Source organism: Schistocerca nitens, chromosome 3 (assembly GCF_023898315.1).
Source record: "Schistocerca nitens isolate TAMUIC-IGC-003100 chromosome 3, iqSchNite1.1, whole genome shotgun sequence".
In the NCBI taxonomy this organism is placed as follows: Eukaryota; Metazoa; Arthropoda; class Insecta; order Orthoptera; family Acrididae; genus Schistocerca; species Schistocerca nitens.
This window is the reverse complement of record NC_064616.1, coordinates 633,560,039-633,578,783: the sequence shown is the minus strand read 5'-3', so window position 1 is coordinate 633,578,783 and position 18,745 is coordinate 633,560,039. Positions and strand designations below refer to the sequence as shown.

The following is an 18,745-nucleotide window of genomic DNA, read 5'->3' as shown; positions in this document are numbered from 1 at the left end:
ACTTGTACAAAGTCCTTAGTATGTTGCAAATGTCCGTTGTCGTAAGAACAGTATTTTGTGTAGTTGTGAGTACATGATGTCAGAGCTAAGTGAATTCGAATGTGGGCAAATAGTTGTTGCTCTTACGGTGGGTGCTTCTGTAACCAAGGGGGCTGAAGTGTTTGGTGTTTCAAGAGGCAGTATTTTGAAGATTTATACCGCATACAGGGAAAGGGAAAAACATTATCCGCTAAGTCACAACATGGACGAAAGTGTCTGTCGAGCAATCCTGACATAAAGTCATTGAAGAGGGTTGCGGCGAAAAATAAGAGGACAATAGCTGCAAAAGTCATTGCAGAGATGAATGTTGAATTCGCAAACTGTGTCGGCCCCAAAACTACACAAAGGAAGCTCCAAAAACAGGAAATTGCTGAGCATGCTGGAATTCCAAAACCGCTCATCAGTGATGCAAATGCATGTAACAGGACAGTGTGGTGCCTAAGCCATAAAACCTGGACTATGGAGCAATGGAAGAACATCATTTGGTTGGCTGTTTCCAACTTCTAGAAGAGTTTACGCCCCAAGAATGAGAGATAGGGGTTCAGTGATGATGTGGGCAACTGTGAGCCTTATGATTACTCTGCAGGGGGGCATTACTGCCAATGAAAATGTGACCATTTTGGCTGATCAGGTCCATCCCTTGGTACAGTGTTTGTTCCCCAATCGTGATGCTGTGTTCCAAGACGATGGCCCCCTGATCACACAGCTCACATCATCCACGACTCATTTTGTGAACACACGGATAAATTATCGCATCTCCCTTGGCCACCTCAGTCACTGGATCTCAACGTTATGGAGCCTTTGTGGTCTATGCAAGAAACAAGGTTGCGTGATCACTATCCTCCTCCTTCGTTGTTACCTGAAATTGCCACTATTTTGCAGGAAGAATTGTTTAAGGTTCCCGTGAAAACCTTACCGGATATGTATTTATTTATCCACTCCAACACTACTGGAAGCTGTTTTGAATGCCAATGGTTTCCCTAACCCATATTAGGCATGGTAATGTGTTGTGTTTATGGTATTTCCATGTTATTGTCCACCCTCTGTTGCATGGAAAGTGTGAAGCAAATGACACTTTTGTAATATGGCAGTGAATATGAATAACAACACAGCTTGCAGCATCTGAAGAAAATGACTGGGTCCATCATAAAAATACCATGCAAAAATGGAAACAACTATTCTGCTGAACACTCGAAAGCATCTGTGATCTGTGGTGCTTCAACAGTTGTACAGCAGCGAAGACAGTAGAACAGTAAAGAACTCAGTGTGCACTGTTCCCATTTGTCAACGTGGTAAAGCTCGTTAAGAGACCAATTCCAATCCGAGCAAGAGGAATTGGTAGATGACCTGAGTGGTGGTAGAGAAGGGGGTGGGGGGGGGGGGGGGGGGGAGGGAAGGTGACTGAGTCACATACTTCTGTTGTTGGGCATTCCCTACAGTGGCTTACACAATTCCTGACAGATCAGTAGAGATCTGGCCAATGATACCTGCTTCTGATTTTATCAAGGACCTTCATAAATCCGAAATGGTCTGATGATGTAGTCTTATGAAAATACTTCAGAAGGGCTGGCCATAAATGAACTAGGATAATGCGCAACCATTTCCATCCCATTTTGCCATAATTTATTTTAGACATTGTTCCCTGTATTAACCTGAATCATCTTTTGGCAACTTTTTCATTCTCTAAGGCATTTGTTTTGCTCTACTGCCCAATATTGCAACAATTACTGTAATAGTGCCAGTGCTGCAGTATTCCTCCAATGGATTCCATGAAATGCAGTTTGTTGTGCAACATTTAGCATTGCGGCCATTTGCTTCTGACTCCAAAGTATCATCTTCATCCAGTATTGCTTGCAATTCGGCGTCTTCGAACTTTTTTGGTGGTCTTCCACATTCTTCATTTCTTACATCAAAATCATTATTTCTGAACCGTTGAAACCATCTTTTGCATGTTGCTTCTGATAGAGCATGATCACCATATGCCTCGACAAGCATTCGATGCGACTGCAGTACTTTTTATTTTTTTATTTTTTTTTTTTTTCAAATGAAAACAAAAAATTAATATTTTCCGCAAATCATCACTTTCTGGCACAAAATTCGAGATTGTTAACATGATGAAAACATATGATGTTGTTTGTTCCATGACTTGATGAATACTAAATATCTTTGACAGATGTCATACCATAAAAAATTAAGGCTCGTTTTCAACAAATGTTCCCTATCAACACATTTGTATCTTAACGCTCATTTCATACTGGTACACCTGGTAGACTAGAAAAATGTATTGTAAGAATTATATTTGGTGTTTGTTGAGAGCATCCTGCAGATAGCTCTACAAAACACTTGATATCTTGACAATATGCATTAATGTTCTTTTACATTACCAATATTTCCCTGGTCTCAAAAACTAATGCAAGCATGAATATAACCAACAGCAGCCTCTAGAGAGACTTCAATGGCTTAACATTAGCACAAAAAGGAGTCCAATATATGGGTACACATGTCTTCAACTACTTAACAGTGCATATTAAATGTAATTGAAGATAATGCATTGGAGTTTATGATTGAATTAAAGACGTTCTTTTGGGTAATTGCTTCTGATACATTGAAGAGTATCTTCACAGTATCTCTTAACGCCTTAATGCCAAGGGTCAAGAATTTACATCATACCAATGCTGTGTTAATAACTGGAAGGTTAACTGTTTTCGGATGTCAGTGCCAGTAGATGCCGATTCTTCATGAAGCTACCAAGACTTCTGCTAAGTGTTTCTGGTGCCTGTAAAGCACCACAATGTTTCATTTTTATTTTTCATCTAGAAATTTATTCGGGCATTAAGGAGTCAAAATTAAATGTGTTAGATTGTATTATAATTAATATCAGCATTGTAATATTACAATGTTTCACAATGTCAAGTCATTTCATTTACTTGCCTCTCTCCATGGGATCCATGGAATATCATGAATGTTCTGTAATGCAACTCCCAAAGCACTGTAATGTTCTTTTATCCGCCACTTGGAAAACATCTTGCTCTCTGGCTGTATCTGACATACCCTTTCCATGATATCTTCGCTCTATACAGCATGACAGTGCAGGTTACCAGTTACTCACATTTTCTTGTAAGACAGAGGGAGAGCATGCCTACCCTATTTAGTATTTGACCACTATTTTAAAACTACCAGTAAAGTGTAAAGATTACTTCAGGTATACATTTATGAAAGAGCTTCGCTGATCTTGGATGACCAGGTGGGAGATTTCAGATGACATCCTTTATAGCCTTATTCTGTACCAGTCACTCGCAGCATCCCTTCATAAAGAGTGTATTATACGAAACGAATGCAGAAAATGAGAGGGCTTGTAGAGTGAGTCGTAACAAGCATATTTCATATAGTAACTTGTGTCTGCATTCCTCAGCGTACATTGCTAGACAATGTTGAACAGTGTCGCATGCTGCCAAGAGGGTAGGTACACATGCCATCTGAGCCGTCATGGTAGCGACTCTACAGGGCGACAATTTCAATGTATTTGTGACATCAAGGTAAAAGATGTTGGGTTGAAGTTTTATGACCTTTATTTGCAAACACTGGAGTCAACATATTTGCAGATATTCCAGGTGGGACAACACTATGGGTTTTCTGCCTCTTATTGGGATGTGAAGGCATTGCTTTTGGCTGTGCAAATGACTTTTTGATACGTGTTGCATAGAGGGCAGCACCTGTGCACACTGCAGAGTCTACTTCATCCTGTATCAGTCTGTCATCAAATGGGGACACTCGTGGGTTTGTTACTGTGTGGGGTGGACAGGAAATGGAGGAAAGGGCAGACATGCATTGTGCTTACAGGGCAACAAATGGAAATGCTCATGCTGCCCAGCGTTTGTACGTTTGGTGCCATCCACAGGTCCCTATGAGAGAGAGGTTCACTTGACGTATGTTTTTCAATGACACATTCTTGTAATGGCTCATGTGCATTTAAGGCCTGCTTCAAAGAAGTACCACGCCCTTCACCCAGATGATATTCCATGTCGAATTGAGTTCTGACAGTGGTTTTCACAAAGGTGTGACATTCAACCTGACTCTCCAAACTGTGTACTTTTTACATATGAGGCATCATTTACATGAGAGGGTGTGTTAGACAGCCACAGCCGCAGTGATTAGTGCATTGTACTTGCATTTGGGAGGACAACTCTTCAAATCCGTGTTCAGCCAACCAGATTTTTGTTTTTCGTGATTTCCCTAAATTGCTCCAGGCAAATGCCAGTATGATTCCGTTGAAAGGGCGTGACTGATTTCCTTCCCCCTCCTTGACACAATCAGAGCGTGCGCTCTGCCTCTAATGACCTCAACGTCAATGGGACAGTAAATCCAGCTTTCCTTCTTTTGTTCCTCCTTTCCGTGTGAGCACGGGAAAATCCCCACACGCCTCTGTATGTGGTCACTAAGATTGCTTCACTGTCAGTATTTGGGCCAGCTTGGTAGGCGTTATTCCGGTCAGTCCATACATGTTCCCCCAGTGACTGAATGCAAACAGATACGTAATATTTTTTACAAGAAACTCTGCCAGAGTTGTTGTAACGTGTTCCACTCACTGTGCGACAACTAATGCGGTACCAACACGAAAGTGCACTTTGCACATGCAGTGTGAATGCATTTGGATTAAACCTTTGGTGAGAACTGGATAGGGTGCAGTGGGCTGGTGGCATGGCCTGCATGTTCGCCCCTCCCCCCTGCCCGTCCCCCTCCCCCCTGACTTGATCCCAGTGATTTTTTTTCTTCTGTGGCCACCTGAAATTTATTGTCTTTGAAACAGCCATTGAGATGTGAAGACCTGATAGCCTCCAATGCAATTTCCACTTTGCTTCAAGTGTTTGAAAGAGTGTGACGGATATGCCAGTGTCGTTGCACAGTGTACATTCAAGGAGGAGGACGTAATTTTGAGCACTTTTTCTAACTGTTTTCAAATAAAGGTTATAAAACTTCACCCCAACTTCTCATTTACCTTGGTGCCACAAATACATTGAAAACATTGCTCTGCAGACCTGCTACCATGGCAGCTTTGATGGCATTTGTGTGCTTATCCTTTTGGCGATGGGCAACACTATTTGACGACACCTAGCGCTGTATGCTAAGAGATTCGGACATGGGTTTCTATGTAAGATATGCTTGTTATGGCCCACTTGACCAGCCCTCTCACTTTCTACATTTATTTCAGTTACACCCTGTATATATATATTGACAAATTCATCGTCTTCTATTCCTGATACTAAGTAACTTCTGTAGCAGAAATGTCTGTCCTCCTCAGTGTAGCTTATGGTCCTTTATTGCACCAATTACCACAGATGAAAATCAGACTCACCTTAACACTTCACCTATATGTTGCCAGAGGAATACAGTGTTCATCATTGTGTGTGTGTGTGTGTGTGTGTGTGTGTGTGTGTGTGTGTGTGAGAGAGAGAGAGAGACAGAGAGAGAGAGAGAGAAGGGGGGGGGGGGGGGGGGAAGGAGCATGTTGTCTGTGTCACATGAAATGTATGCAGTTTACTTAATTTTAAACATTACCATTTAGGAATGTTCTGAAGGAAAAATATATGTAGACCAATTACATATTCATATGGTAGTACTACCCTCATTGCAGTTACTAACATTCTTCTTGGAACACTACTCATAATTATATACAGGCATGATTAAGTGAGCTGAAATAATTCTGTGTGTACAACATTGTCTCTAGGTGTCCTTCTTACGTAATTCACAACAAGAGCAGGAAAGGGTTGAATCAGAAATATGGAAGGAAATAGTTATGTTATCAAAATTGCATCATCCCAATGTACTACATATTCTTGGTGCTACAAAACAGAATGGTCATTTCAACATATTTGTTGAGTGGATGGCTGGTGGATCTATTGCCACACTGCTGGATAGCTATGGTCCATTCAGTGAGTCTGTTATCATCAACTATACAAAACAAACTCTTCAAGGCCTGAACTATCTGCATAAAAACCATATTTTGCACCGTGACCTGAAAGGTAAGCACACTGATGTTTTAAATTGTCTTGATTGCTGTAGTGATTACAATAAAAATTTTATTAACAGTTGAATAATCATGAAAGTATTATGTTATTTACTGACTTGTTACAGGTGCAAATCTCTTAATAGATAGCACAGGCAGAAATTTATGCATAGGTGATTTTGGGGCAGCAGTGCATTTAGAAACTCAGACAGTGGTGTCAGGAGAATTGCAAGGTCAAATTCTTGGAACTATTGCATTTATGGCTCCAGAAGTCCTAAGGGGAGAAAATTATGAACACTCCTGTGATATTTGGAGTGTTGGTTGTTGCATTATTGAAATGGTTACCACAAAACCACCATGGAAAGAAAATCAGATGTCCAACCACCTTGCTCTTATGTACAAAGTAAGTACTGTCAAGATACCCAGTGAATTCAGACATTAGAGGTTTTGATTTTCAACATTTTTCCTTTTAAACACCAGATAATTTAACTACACACATTAAAAAAAGTGTTGCATCACCTCAGTTCCAAGAGTTCCGGAATCTGTACAGAAAATTGGAATAGAGACTAACATAAACATCATTTCCATCCTTTTCATTGCTCATGAAAATCACACATTGCATGTTGTACCACCATACAGCGAGACCTTCAGAGGTGGTGGATCAGATTGCTGTACACACCGGTACCTATAATATCCAGTAGCACGTCTTCTTGCATTGATGCATGCCTGTATTTGTCGTGACACACTATCCACACGTTCATCAAGGGACTGTTGGTCCAGATTGTCCCACTCCTCAACGGCAATTCGGTGTAGATCCCTCAGAGTGGTTGGTGGGTCGCATCCATAAACCGCCCTTTTCAATCTATCCCAGGCATGTTTGATAGGGGTTCAAGTCTGGAGAACATGCTGGCCACTCTAGTCGAGTGATGTCGTTATCTTGAAGGAAGTCATTCACAAGATGTGCACGATGGGGGCACGAATTATTGTCCAGAAGACGAATGCCTCGCCAATATGCTGCCTATAAGTGTCACTATCAGTCGGAGGATGGCATTCACGTATTGTACAGCTGTTACGGCGCCTTGCACGACCACCAGCGGTGTACGTCAGCCCCACATAATGCCACCCCAAAACAGCAGCGAACCTCCACCTTGCTGCACTTGCTGGACAGTGTATCTGAGGCATTCAGCCTGATCGGGTTGTCTCTAAACACGTCTCCGATAATTGTCCGGGTAAATGCATATGCGACACCCATCGGTGAAGAGAACATGATGCCAACCCTGAGCGGTCCATTTGGCATGTTGTTGGCCTGAGCGAGAGTTCCTATTTCTCTCTGTATCTCCTCCATGTCCGAACAACACGGCTTTGGTTCACTCAGAGATGCCTGGACACTTCTCTTGTTGAAAGCCCTTCCTGCACAAAGTAACAATGCAGATGCGATTGAACCGCGGTATTGACCGTGTAGGCATGGTTAAACTACAGACAACACAAGCCATGTACCCCCTTCCTGGTGGAATGACTGGAACTGATGGGCTGTTGGACTCCCCCACACGGTCTAATAGGCGCTGCTCATGCATGTAGATCTTTTGGCGGGTTTAGTGACGTCTCTGAACAGTCAAAGGGACTGTGTCTGTGACACAGTATCCACAGTCAACGTCTATCTTCCGGTGTTCTGGGAACCGGGGTGATGCAAAACCTTTTTTGATGTGTGTATCTAGTCACCAGCTCCAGTGGAGGACAACCCAAAATGTCATCAATGTAGATGTCATTTATAGTTGTGAGTGACTAATGAGCATTTTAAAGTTAACAATTTTTAATCTATGCTGTGCATTAATACTTATTATTTTGTACTCTGAAATAACACGGTTAAATAAACACACCATTAAATAAACACACCATACAAAAAAAAAGGTCAACAACCCGCCCCCACCTGTGCACAGGAGTCGTTACAGTACTGTGTAACACTACCTGTAGCCTTGGAAATTGCCTCATCTCAGCAAGGAAGAGTGTCCTCAAGTTTCTTCAGGTATGTCACATCCAGCTGGATCCATTCACAGATGATTAGATCCTGTAGGAATAACAGCTTGTGAGGATGTTGCTATGATGGATCCACTGTGCCACATAGCCTCAGAAATTTTCTTTGTGATTCAGATGATATGGTTTAGCAGACCAGTCAAGGGCCAACAGCATGCCCGAGTGTCCGTCAAACGGGAAAGTATGCGCACAGCTCTGTGATCAGAAGTGTCCACAGCACATTCACTGTGAAGATGTAGAAGAAAGTACAACACTTGGTCACCAAGAATGTTGAAATAGTTATCCCCGTTTGTGTTGACAGTAACCTGAACATCACAGAACCATCTTCGGCCTGAACTACACCATCCACACACTACAGGTTAAACATCTTATTGAACGTTCAGTGCACTTGACACCTTGTATCATTTGAAAAGAGGCAAAATTGTAACTTGCTGGTCAACACTACACATCTCCGGTCAGCTGCTGTTAATTTTCTGTGTTGTTTGCCTATTGAAGATACGCAGCTTTATGTGCCACGGTGATCAGTGGCTCTGTGTGAAGTGTCTGATTCCAGATATTCATTGAGGCAGTAAGTTCCCTTCAAATTGTTCACTCTGAAACTGGTTGAGATACACTTGTATTCACTGGCAGTAGCAATTTGTATTGGGTTTGAAACCAGTTGTCATTGACAAAGTGTGACACTCATCTCTAATCACTGTCGAATGGAATCTTTTTACAACCACTGTGTTAATATGGCTACGAGTGGTACACCATTGCTCGTAAACACACTGGACAGTGCTTAGTGGTACACCAACAAATTTGACAGTTTGATTCACGCAGTTAGCAGGCTTGTGTCCAAACACGACTGAACCTTTCTGCCATTTGGTCATGTCCAAATGTCAGTCCATCTTGCTGTACTGTTTCCATACAACCAGCCGACACAAATACACCATGGCTTACGTCAGTAACAGTGTGTCACATAGCATTTTGGAATGCTTAGAAGGAATAGAAGTTATACCAAAGTGACTAATATGTTGTTATAAGAGGGGTGACATTTTTTGTCCAGTAACTAATAAAGTTTTAAAGGTACAGTATATGTAACTATTTATTTGCCATATGAATTACTGGGAACTCAAGTGCAAATGAAAGTGGTTCCCTTATATAAATCTCTCTGGCTGGTGCTTCATTTTCTACTCTTGAAAGTAGCACTATATGCAATAGTGTGGAAGTGATATTAACCTGAAACATCCATTGAATCCTGTCCTTAGTTTCTGGGTAACAGTCATTAAGATCGGGTTTTTTAATTTTTAAAAACAAGAGGTGTCATGAATACTGGGAAGATGAGTTAACTGGCTGTGTAACTGCAGTGATATTCATCTTGGATTTACAGCATGCTGGGTTAGTAACAGGAGAGCAACTTGTGTTAACCAGTTTGACGTAGAAAACAAAGTTACAAACTTCAGTTACTTTTATTTAAGTTGTGACCTTTGCATGTTTGTCATGCCAATTGTCGCTGAAAACTTTATGTGGACTCATGTATGTACAATATTAACATGGTTTGTGTGCTATCACACAATACACCTGTTTGGATAATTCGATAAAGAGTTCTGATACACAAAACTGGTCATCAGTTAAATAAAAAGAACTTAATTTTCTACCTTTGGCTGTTTTCTACATCAAACTGATATTCTTCTTGCCAAAATAACATTTTATATAGGATGCGAGATGCCAAAAAGACATACTGAAATTGTTCAAAGTACCTGTACTGCAGAAGTATCATCTGCACTCTCTTCCACCCAACATACCATATATATTATCTAAAGTTCTGTAGCACGCGCGCGCGCGCGCACACACACACACACACACACACACACACACACACACACACACACACACACACACTACTTAAGTAATAAGTTGTTTTAGTAATTCACCCGTCTCTTCAACTTTCATTACATTTGTCCCATTTTCTCTAATTTACAGATAGCCTCAAGCAAGGAACCTCCATTCATTCCTCATACTCTTGGCATGTTACTTAAAAATGTTGCACACAAGTGTCTGCAGATAAAACCAGAACTGCGGCCTACAGCAAAAGAACTACTTAATCATGAGTGCTTCATAAACACACCTGAATATATTGGTACCTGTAGTAATAAAGTTTAAAGACTTAAATCCAGGATGGAACAACACTCTAAATGTACTATTTATTTTCTATAAAGTTAAAACTATATTTTTATATGGCTTGTTGAGTAAGACTGATTATTAAAGTATTCATATTTTCAGTACATGCTTTTTAAAGCATTGATTGTATGAAAATTACATCAGTATTCTCAATTTTATATCTATATATCATTCATTGATATAATATTGTGGATAAACATGCTATGTGTGCCTTATCATAAAACCTGTTGGTTTTACTTCCTGTTTATATTTAATATAATAGGAATAATAGTAAGAAAAAGAACAAGAATAAAAACAGATTTTATATGAATAAAACTCTTGAATCATCATTTTGCATGTATTAAAGAACTAATTGAAAGAATGCTCCAATAATATGTATATTTTTTATGTACTTAGATATTCTGTGGGGATTTTAATTTTTCATGATCATCTTGTATGAAACATGCATGCAGAACTAAGTTGTCAACAAGCAGTGGACATAAATTAGTGCCCAGTGTAAAAAAAATGGAGGTATTTGGTCAGGCTCAAATGACTTCAAAGCAGGTAACATATACTAAGAAGGTTGTAATAATTTGAGACACTGGTAGATCACCTAAGGAATAAAATACTTGAGGGGATGGAAGAAGAGGTGGAGGAGGATAGCTGCCAATGACTCATGACGACCACCTCCTGCTTGACACAGATTCCAAGAACTTTTATACAATAATATGCATATATAAAATACATAATTTGATGAATATGACCTAGGAGGAAGCTAAAAACCTGGCGGCTGATAAGAGTTCACTGGAGGAAACTTCTTGCTCGATATGCTTCCTAGCATTGGAGAAACTGGGTCTAAATAAGTAAGTAACCATACTGACCTAATTCTTAATGATCTTTGTAACATTAAATTATTTGTTATTGTAACTATCTACTGGGAATGAACACAGGTTGTGCAGGGTATACACTGCTTTTATTGCATATGGTAAGTTAAAACTGTGTTATCAGTGATGAAATTCAAGCATGCCTTATGGACTGACTTAAGACTACAGTGTACCATAGGCTTCCAAATTCTAAGAGTGTCTTTGCAGAGTTTTGGAGTCCAGGTTACAGTCCTGGCCTGGCACACTCAGTTTGGACTTGTTACATTGAGTCTAGTTATGCACAAGAGGTACTCGACATTTCTTGTGAACACTGCATGTACATGAATTAATATGTTAGTACTAGCTCAGTAGTTAGGTTTCTTCTATAAATATAACCAAATTGTGGTATTAGTTCACATTCATGTCGGATTTTTCATGTACTTGACTCAAGCATAATTTGTATTTTGCAAATCGTCACATTTAAATTCTGCCAAGTTGTTCATATCTAAGTAATTAAACTAAGGGTTGGATGATTAGGTCAGATCTGGAATGCAGAGGTACAGTTGCTCCTATCGTAATATTTGTTTGAACACCACAGTACTTTACTAACAATGATTCAGTTGCCTGTGGTAAGCTCCTACCTCACTCTGAAGCTTCACTTTAGTTGCCTCCTGCTAGCACAGCTTGAGAGATTACAGTATGCCTGCATCTGGCTTGACTTGACCTAAAACTTTCATTGTTAAGAACTATGTATGTTCTGAGTCTTGTAAATGACATCATGGTCACATTTGACAATAAAATTATTATTAGTTTGTACACTCTGCTGTTGCACTTTCAGCCATTACCAAGTGGTGTAACTTTGCTTTAGCAAATACCAAAATAATATCAGAAATGTACACATCATCAAATCCACGTTTTGAGTGAGATGTGACGATGACATATCCAGTGTTTTTTATGTTTTGGCATGTGCCAAAGTACAGTTATAACACTTGGTAGTGGCCATATGGCAGAAATGGCAATAGTGGGTTGCACAGATAAATAATGTCACAGTCAAAGATGTCCACATCATCATGTACATGATGTGAACCCCAGCTCTGAGAAGTTAACATGTTTGACTAATTTGGACAGACATTCCAAGTCATGCAGATGGTCATTGGAAACCTACCAGATGTGAATAAACTTAAGCTTTGAACTGACAGACTGGCTCATAAAACTTTTATGGTCTTTTTCTTTAGAAATACTGGAGGATGGAACATTTCTGTGTGCATTTCCAGCTCAAAATGCAGAAGGGGGTGCTGTTCTGGAAAATACGCTCTGGTATCCAATTTAGAGTGCAAAAGATACTTAGCGGCTTGAGCAAGTAGGCAGCTGAGCTTAGCCAAATGTGGGAGAGTCTATCTACATAACTATCTGCCTCTCTTCACTGGTACACAGGAGCTTCTTTTATTACTAGAGACTGAGGTGGGATTTCCTCAAAAGCAAAATTACAAATGTTCGATGCACATGCCGTAGTATGCAAAACTGGTCCCTTTATTTCTTACTTCCCGTTTCCTTACTTAATATTGAAAATGTGCTGGTTGATTATGTATTTGGTTAGCAATAGTATATTTATGATAACATAATAATTTATGAGAAGTAATTCATTTAGATACACTGTGTTTCATATTTGAGCATGACTTTTTGTGAAATTCTTTTTATTAATTGTGACCGATTGAATCAAAAGCTGTATTATTATTAAGGAGCAGTAAGTAGGGAAGAAATGACAGGGACAGGAAAACAAGCTAAAAGAAGTAGTAGGGGGAGCATAGCAAGCTTGACTTGGATGTCGAGATGCAGGGCAAGAAAAACTTCAGGGATAGAGTGTTTAGACTCTAAAGAATGAAGATCTTGGTCTTCAAAATGAGAGATTGTAAAATTTGTGTTTAACTTGCTTTCTAGGCAGTGAATGGTTGTGTAGTGCAAACTTCATGACAGATTATTTTGCAAGTCCAGTTTACATTGCGACTTGGAAATATTCCATGTGTGAAGCCATAGAGCAGCTCTTAAGTGTGTTGGTACACAGTAGACTGCCAATAGTCAAGAACATCTGATGGTCCACAGCATCCCAGATCTGGAACCACTCTGAAGTGTCCACTATGTGTATGCTACTGTTAGACACAATTGGAAGTGTTCAGACCTTTCAGCTGATCTCGGCTGTCACCACACAGGTTCAGTTCATTGTTTTGGTTGAAAGTGTTTTTCGTAATTTTTTTCTTGTGAACTGGGAACTGTATCTGAATGTAGATATCAAAGTGGCTTGTGTAAGTTTTATTGACATTTAAGCAATGACAAATGTTTTCGAAACTGAAACTTTTTTCAAGTTCTAAATCAGGAGAGGAATGTAAGCACATAACTCTGACCATCAACCAGAAACTGGAAATCATCAAATGCCTGGAGAAAGGCGAGAACAGAAGTATTTTGATGGCTGAATTTAATATTGGTTCATCAACTATAAAGATGAACTAATGAAACTGGCTTCTCAGTCAATAACAATGCGAATAATTAGACAGCATAGTGTACCAATGGTTTACCGAGCGAGGTGGCGCAGTGGTTAGCACACTGGACTCGCATTCGGGAGGACGACGGTTCAATCCCGTCTCCAGCCATCCTGATTTAGGTTTTCCGTCATTTCCCTAAATCGTTTCAGGCAAATGCCGGGATGGTTCCTTTGAAAGGGCATGGCCGATTTCCTTCCCTAACCCGAGCTTGCGCTCCGTCTCTAACGACCTCGTTGTCGACGGGACGTTAAACACTAACAACCACCACCTGTACCAATGGTTCATTGCAGAACACTCCAAAGAAAAGTGTGTAACAGGTCGAATGGTTATTAAAAAGGCAGAGAAATTTGGACAAGATTCAGGTGTTGCAGAAAGTGAATGCAGTTTTGCTGATGGTTGGCTCAGAAACTTTTAAGTTTCGTCATGGGATTCGAGGATTTCATATAACTGGAGAAACAGTTTCAACAGACCAAGTCTTAGCAGAAAAATACAAAGACAAGTTTTAAGAAATAATCACAGATAATAATCTAATGGCTTGACTTTTTTTGGATTCATACACATTTTATTTTTTTACGTTGTAATTTCATGTACTGACACGTTCCATGACCGTGGAAATTTGCTCCTCAGTTACCAACATCTACTCTAGCCAGAGAGGTGGAAAGGCAGCTACAGGAATTAAAGAAAGATTGACAGTTTTGATATGTGCTAATGCGTCTGCAAGCCACTGAATAACTCCTTTTGTAATTGGTAAATGCGGAAAGCCTCAGGCATTTAACAATGTCATGTACTTGCCTGTTCATTATGACACTCATTCAAATGTGTGGATGACCGCAACACTTTTCAAAAAGTGATTTTTCCATCATTTTGTTCCACAAGTCAATGAAAGCTTAAAAAACCATGGTCTACCAGAAGACAGCACTGCCATCCTTCTTTTGGGTAACTGTAAAGCACATCCATCAGTAGCTGAGTTAGTTACTGGAAACATATTTGCTACACTTCTTCCACCTAATGTTATGTTACCGATTCAACCAATGGATCAAAGGATAATCTAGAACTTTAAATGTTTTTATAGGAGCTCTTTCATTCACTGCCTTTCAAAAAAAGTTGAATGTACAAAATGTCATCCATGCTCCCACGCTGCCGTGGGCTCAAGTACAAAAAGTTACTTTACAACGGTGCTGGAGAAAACTTTGGTCAACTGCAGATCCTAAATTTCATCTAACACCACAGACTGCTGAAGAAAAACAGCATCCTGAATCAGTGTCTGAAGTTTTGGATGTGGTAAGAAATATAACCAACAACAATTCTTTGGAAAATGTATCTGAAAAGGAAGTTGTGGAGTGGCAACAAGTGGATAGCAGTGAAGTTATCAAGCAGGAGCTAACTGATGAACAATATCCAAAGTATAGTAAACCCTCAACCTATACACAGACTTTAAGAGAGTGACGTGAAAGAAAAAGAGAGAATCACCAGGGCAGAAGCCATAGCGTCCTAAATAAATTCATTGCTTTTGCTGAATATAATGCCTCTCAACTTATCGATTTACACATCATTAGAAATTATCTCTAAAACAAAGAGGTATAAAAATCTTGAATAAGTCACACTAAAATATTGTACAGTACATGTATGTAAACTAAATGTGTTGAACACAAATTTGGCACTGGCCTAATTTTGAGCTAAAGTTATTAACCAAGTGATTCTGCTACTCAACATTTCACTGTATAGCTTGTAAGGAGTACTGACCAGTAGTCCAGCATTTTTGGCAATCTGGCACCATTCTGGACTATTGGACTTCTACTGTATATTGAAGACTCAACTCTTCAATTATTTATTCATGAATTGTAAGGAACACTTGATTAGGCTGCCAGCTAGTTGTGTTATAATGAATAAACTTTGCAATTTATAAGCAATTCCTTGCATTGCCTGGCTAATTTGATCAAATAAACTCTAACTATATTTATTTATTTATTTATAATGCAGTTACAGAGAACTTTATAAACTTGTCAAAACCAACAACAAAAATTTCCATTATTCAAGCAAGTAATGTTTTCAGCAAAGAAATATCAAAGTAATAATAATGAATTAAAAAGAAAATTAGACAAAATTGAAATTGCAAATTTGTTAAAGGAAATGGAGGGTGTAAAGTACAAACGTTAGTAATTTAGAAGAGAAAAAAAAGAAGGAAAGCATTAAAAATAGTTGCCCACCACAATCAATGATTGTAAGAGAAAGCCTCCAGATTGCTCGAAGCATCCCCCCCCCGGCTTGACATTACACGTCTTATATATTATATTAAGGGTTGATTTCCTAAATTAAGTACTTTTTTTAAGTGGCCCTCAATAGCCCATCACTGTTTACAGATAGTTATGAAATACACTTCAAAGACAATGATTATAGTGTTGAATATCTGTCATAGTGGACTGGTGGGAATGTAGCCATTTATTATAACATCAATAACTAAAATAGCCTCAGGCTACAAAAATAGTTTTATAACTTTTTATTCCGTGATCAATTTCGAGTCTTCATGTCTCATCTTCATATGTACCTGTGCACAGTTCCCATTTCTTAGCATGGTATATAAAATAGTTGATTGGTGAGAACACAGTCGTTTATCAACCATGACAAAAATCATCTATGGAGCCTGAGGCTCTTTTAGTTATTGTTGTTGTAATAAAAGGCTGCATTCCCATCAGTCCACTACAATGGATATCCAAGATATATATCTTCCACACCAAGAAGTGGAAACTGTACAGAGATACAGCTGAAGATTGGATGTGAAGTCTTGAAATCCCTCCTGGAATAAAAACAGTTATAAAACCATCTTCACAGCCTGTAATATTTTAGTTATTATTGTTATAACAATGATAGTTGTTATTACCGTTAGTACTGTATGGGACTTGCCAGTAAGACACATCTCTGAATGGGGTCACAGAGTTGCGCCTTTCTGAACAGCGTTTTCTTTATTTGAAAGTTTCTATGTAGCTGTGTTTGTAAGTATTTCTGTCTCTAATATTATTCTACATAATTACGTAATTTTGTAACTATGTATGTGTTATCTTGTCTTAATGTGTGTTTGCTTCATCTTCTCTTTCTGTATCATTGTATGATGATTCAGTTTCTCTACAATCACTGCTGTAATTTAGTTTTACAATTATGGTTATGCGTGGTATGGGTGTAGATTAATACAACTTGTCTCTTGCGTATTATTGAAATAGTATCCATTGTTTTGTGTAAGTCTTCCCATTGGGAAGATAAATTTACCAAAACATGGTGGTAGCTAGTAAGCTTAATATGGACTCAGAATCACAGAGCACTGAACATCAAGCCTCTGACACCCACGTACTCTACTGAGCAACAAATGTATATTCCTAGCACAAAAAAGATTAAAAAAAAAACAAAAACATAATGTCTTAACAAAGGTGGACAGGTGTTGAATCAGAAGGAACAAGGATATAACAGTCTAGTAGAGAGAATGTGAGGTGCCAATCGTTACATTCAAAAATGGAAGCAGAAGAACCATGAGTGTATGTTACAAGTGACTGTATTCCCGGTCATGCACTTTGCATTGATTTGCAGGATATAAGAAATTATTTTACTGTAAGTAGAACATGAATCTTGATGTATAAAGTCTTGATTTGGAGAAACGAGTGCATTTTTGTTACATGGAGACATACATAGTTAAAATACGCTAAATTTACACCAAAACAATTGGTAAAGTGTTACATGGATATCACCTAAGCCCATAAATTTGGCTCACAAGTATCATAATGCTCAAATTATAAATGGATAAATCTAGATATGTCTTAATATAGTACACATGAGCAATTGATTATGCAAAACATAAAATTAACCAGCTGCCTTGAAATTTATTTTATGCTCATTCTAGCATCAATTCAAATAAAGGTAAAGCCTTCTGACAAGCCAGAGGCTTTATATAAAATTGAAGGTGGTGCAGAAAATTAACCCAAAAGTACAGCAGATATTCAACACTTTGTCTTCCTCAAATACAGAGGTTGGCCATGACTGAACTGTTAACTCTAACGACCACAATGTTTGGTTCGCCATTATCCTACGTATTACTTATTGTACACAACTTTCAGGAGGAACATTACAGTGTGCAGAAATGTTTTCCTGACAGACTGTTTTTGCATTATTGTCAGTTGTCTCATTTCACATTATTTCCTTGTGTACTAATACCCATCAGTATGTTACCTCCTCCTCCCCCCCATGTCTGTAACCCTGCTTACATGCAATGACAAACACATCTGTGTTAATTCTAGGCAACATGCGGAACTTTTCATAACTTGCCATATCTAAAGTTAATCTGAAAGCTGACAAGTGTCCAAGGAGCATACTCATTCAATCCCTGTTTCAAAACTGGTATGTCTGCACCACATAACTTCTCTAGGTAATCCTCTGTTTAGAATGCACATGGTCTCATTGCCTTAGGATTGTTGCAAAATTGCCACACTTATTGTAGGATCATAATGATTACAAGAGAGGGCTTAGAGCACTCAAACTAAGAGATGTCTTGTCAACTTTAGAGCAAAGGCAGTGTGCTACCTGGTTCAGTAATTAAAAAAATATAATACTAATTTGTACACTTTACACTCTGTTATTTCCAGTAGACGAAGCATGATGCTGCTGCAGCTTCTCTACTTAAGGAGCTCCTCTTTCAGCCTCACAAGACTGTGTATATCCTGTTCCAGACCCCCCTACCTCAGAAAAAAATCTGAGGAGGTACTGGGAACTGAACCCAGGTTGTTCTATACCAGAGAGAGAGAGAGAGAGAGAGAGAGAGAGAGAGAATATCCTTCATTTGGAAAGATACGAATTATGACCAATTATTGATAAATTTGATAATTCAGGAATAAAGCAGACAACTCACTGTATAGTAAAAGCGTCAATTTGTTGACAGGCACACAAAAATACTACTTTTTTTTTCCTTTTTATTTGTGCCTACCAAAGCCTAAACTATTCACTTTTTGCCAGAACTTTCCTTACAGTATCAGTGATAAAGTAGGAGTGATACCTAGAACATGGTACCTTCTTTCCCCTATTGTAACACCCTCGAATTAGACTCCTGCGCAATCTTCTTGCTCAATACCTGCACTGCCATTTCCCCTACTACA

At 39.0% G+C, this 18,745-nt stretch overlaps 1 protein-coding gene across 2 annotated transcripts in view; it reads left to right on the top strand.

Annotated features, from left to right (window-relative positions):
- LOC126248583 (mitogen-activated protein kinase kinase kinase 1-like) overlaps positions 1 to 10,445 on the top strand; it is a 182,594-nt gene extending 172,149 nt beyond the window's left edge. The window contains exons 18-20 of one of the 2 annotated variants that reach the window (XM_049949690.1): positions 5,765 to 6,059; positions 6,172 to 6,446; positions 10,037 to 10,445. In XM_049949690.1, the coding sequence (XP_049805647.1) occupies positions 5,765 to 6,059; positions 6,172 to 6,446; positions 10,037 to 10,216 (750 nt within the window). In that variant the 3' untranslated portion in view covers positions 10,217 to 10,445. Of the gene's footprint in view, positions 1 to 5,764; positions 6,060 to 6,171; positions 6,447 to 10,036 lie in introns of those variants that run through there. The other variant, XM_049949691.1, reaches the window with a different exon arrangement.
- Positions 10,446 to 18,745: the final 8,300 nt, after the last annotated feature.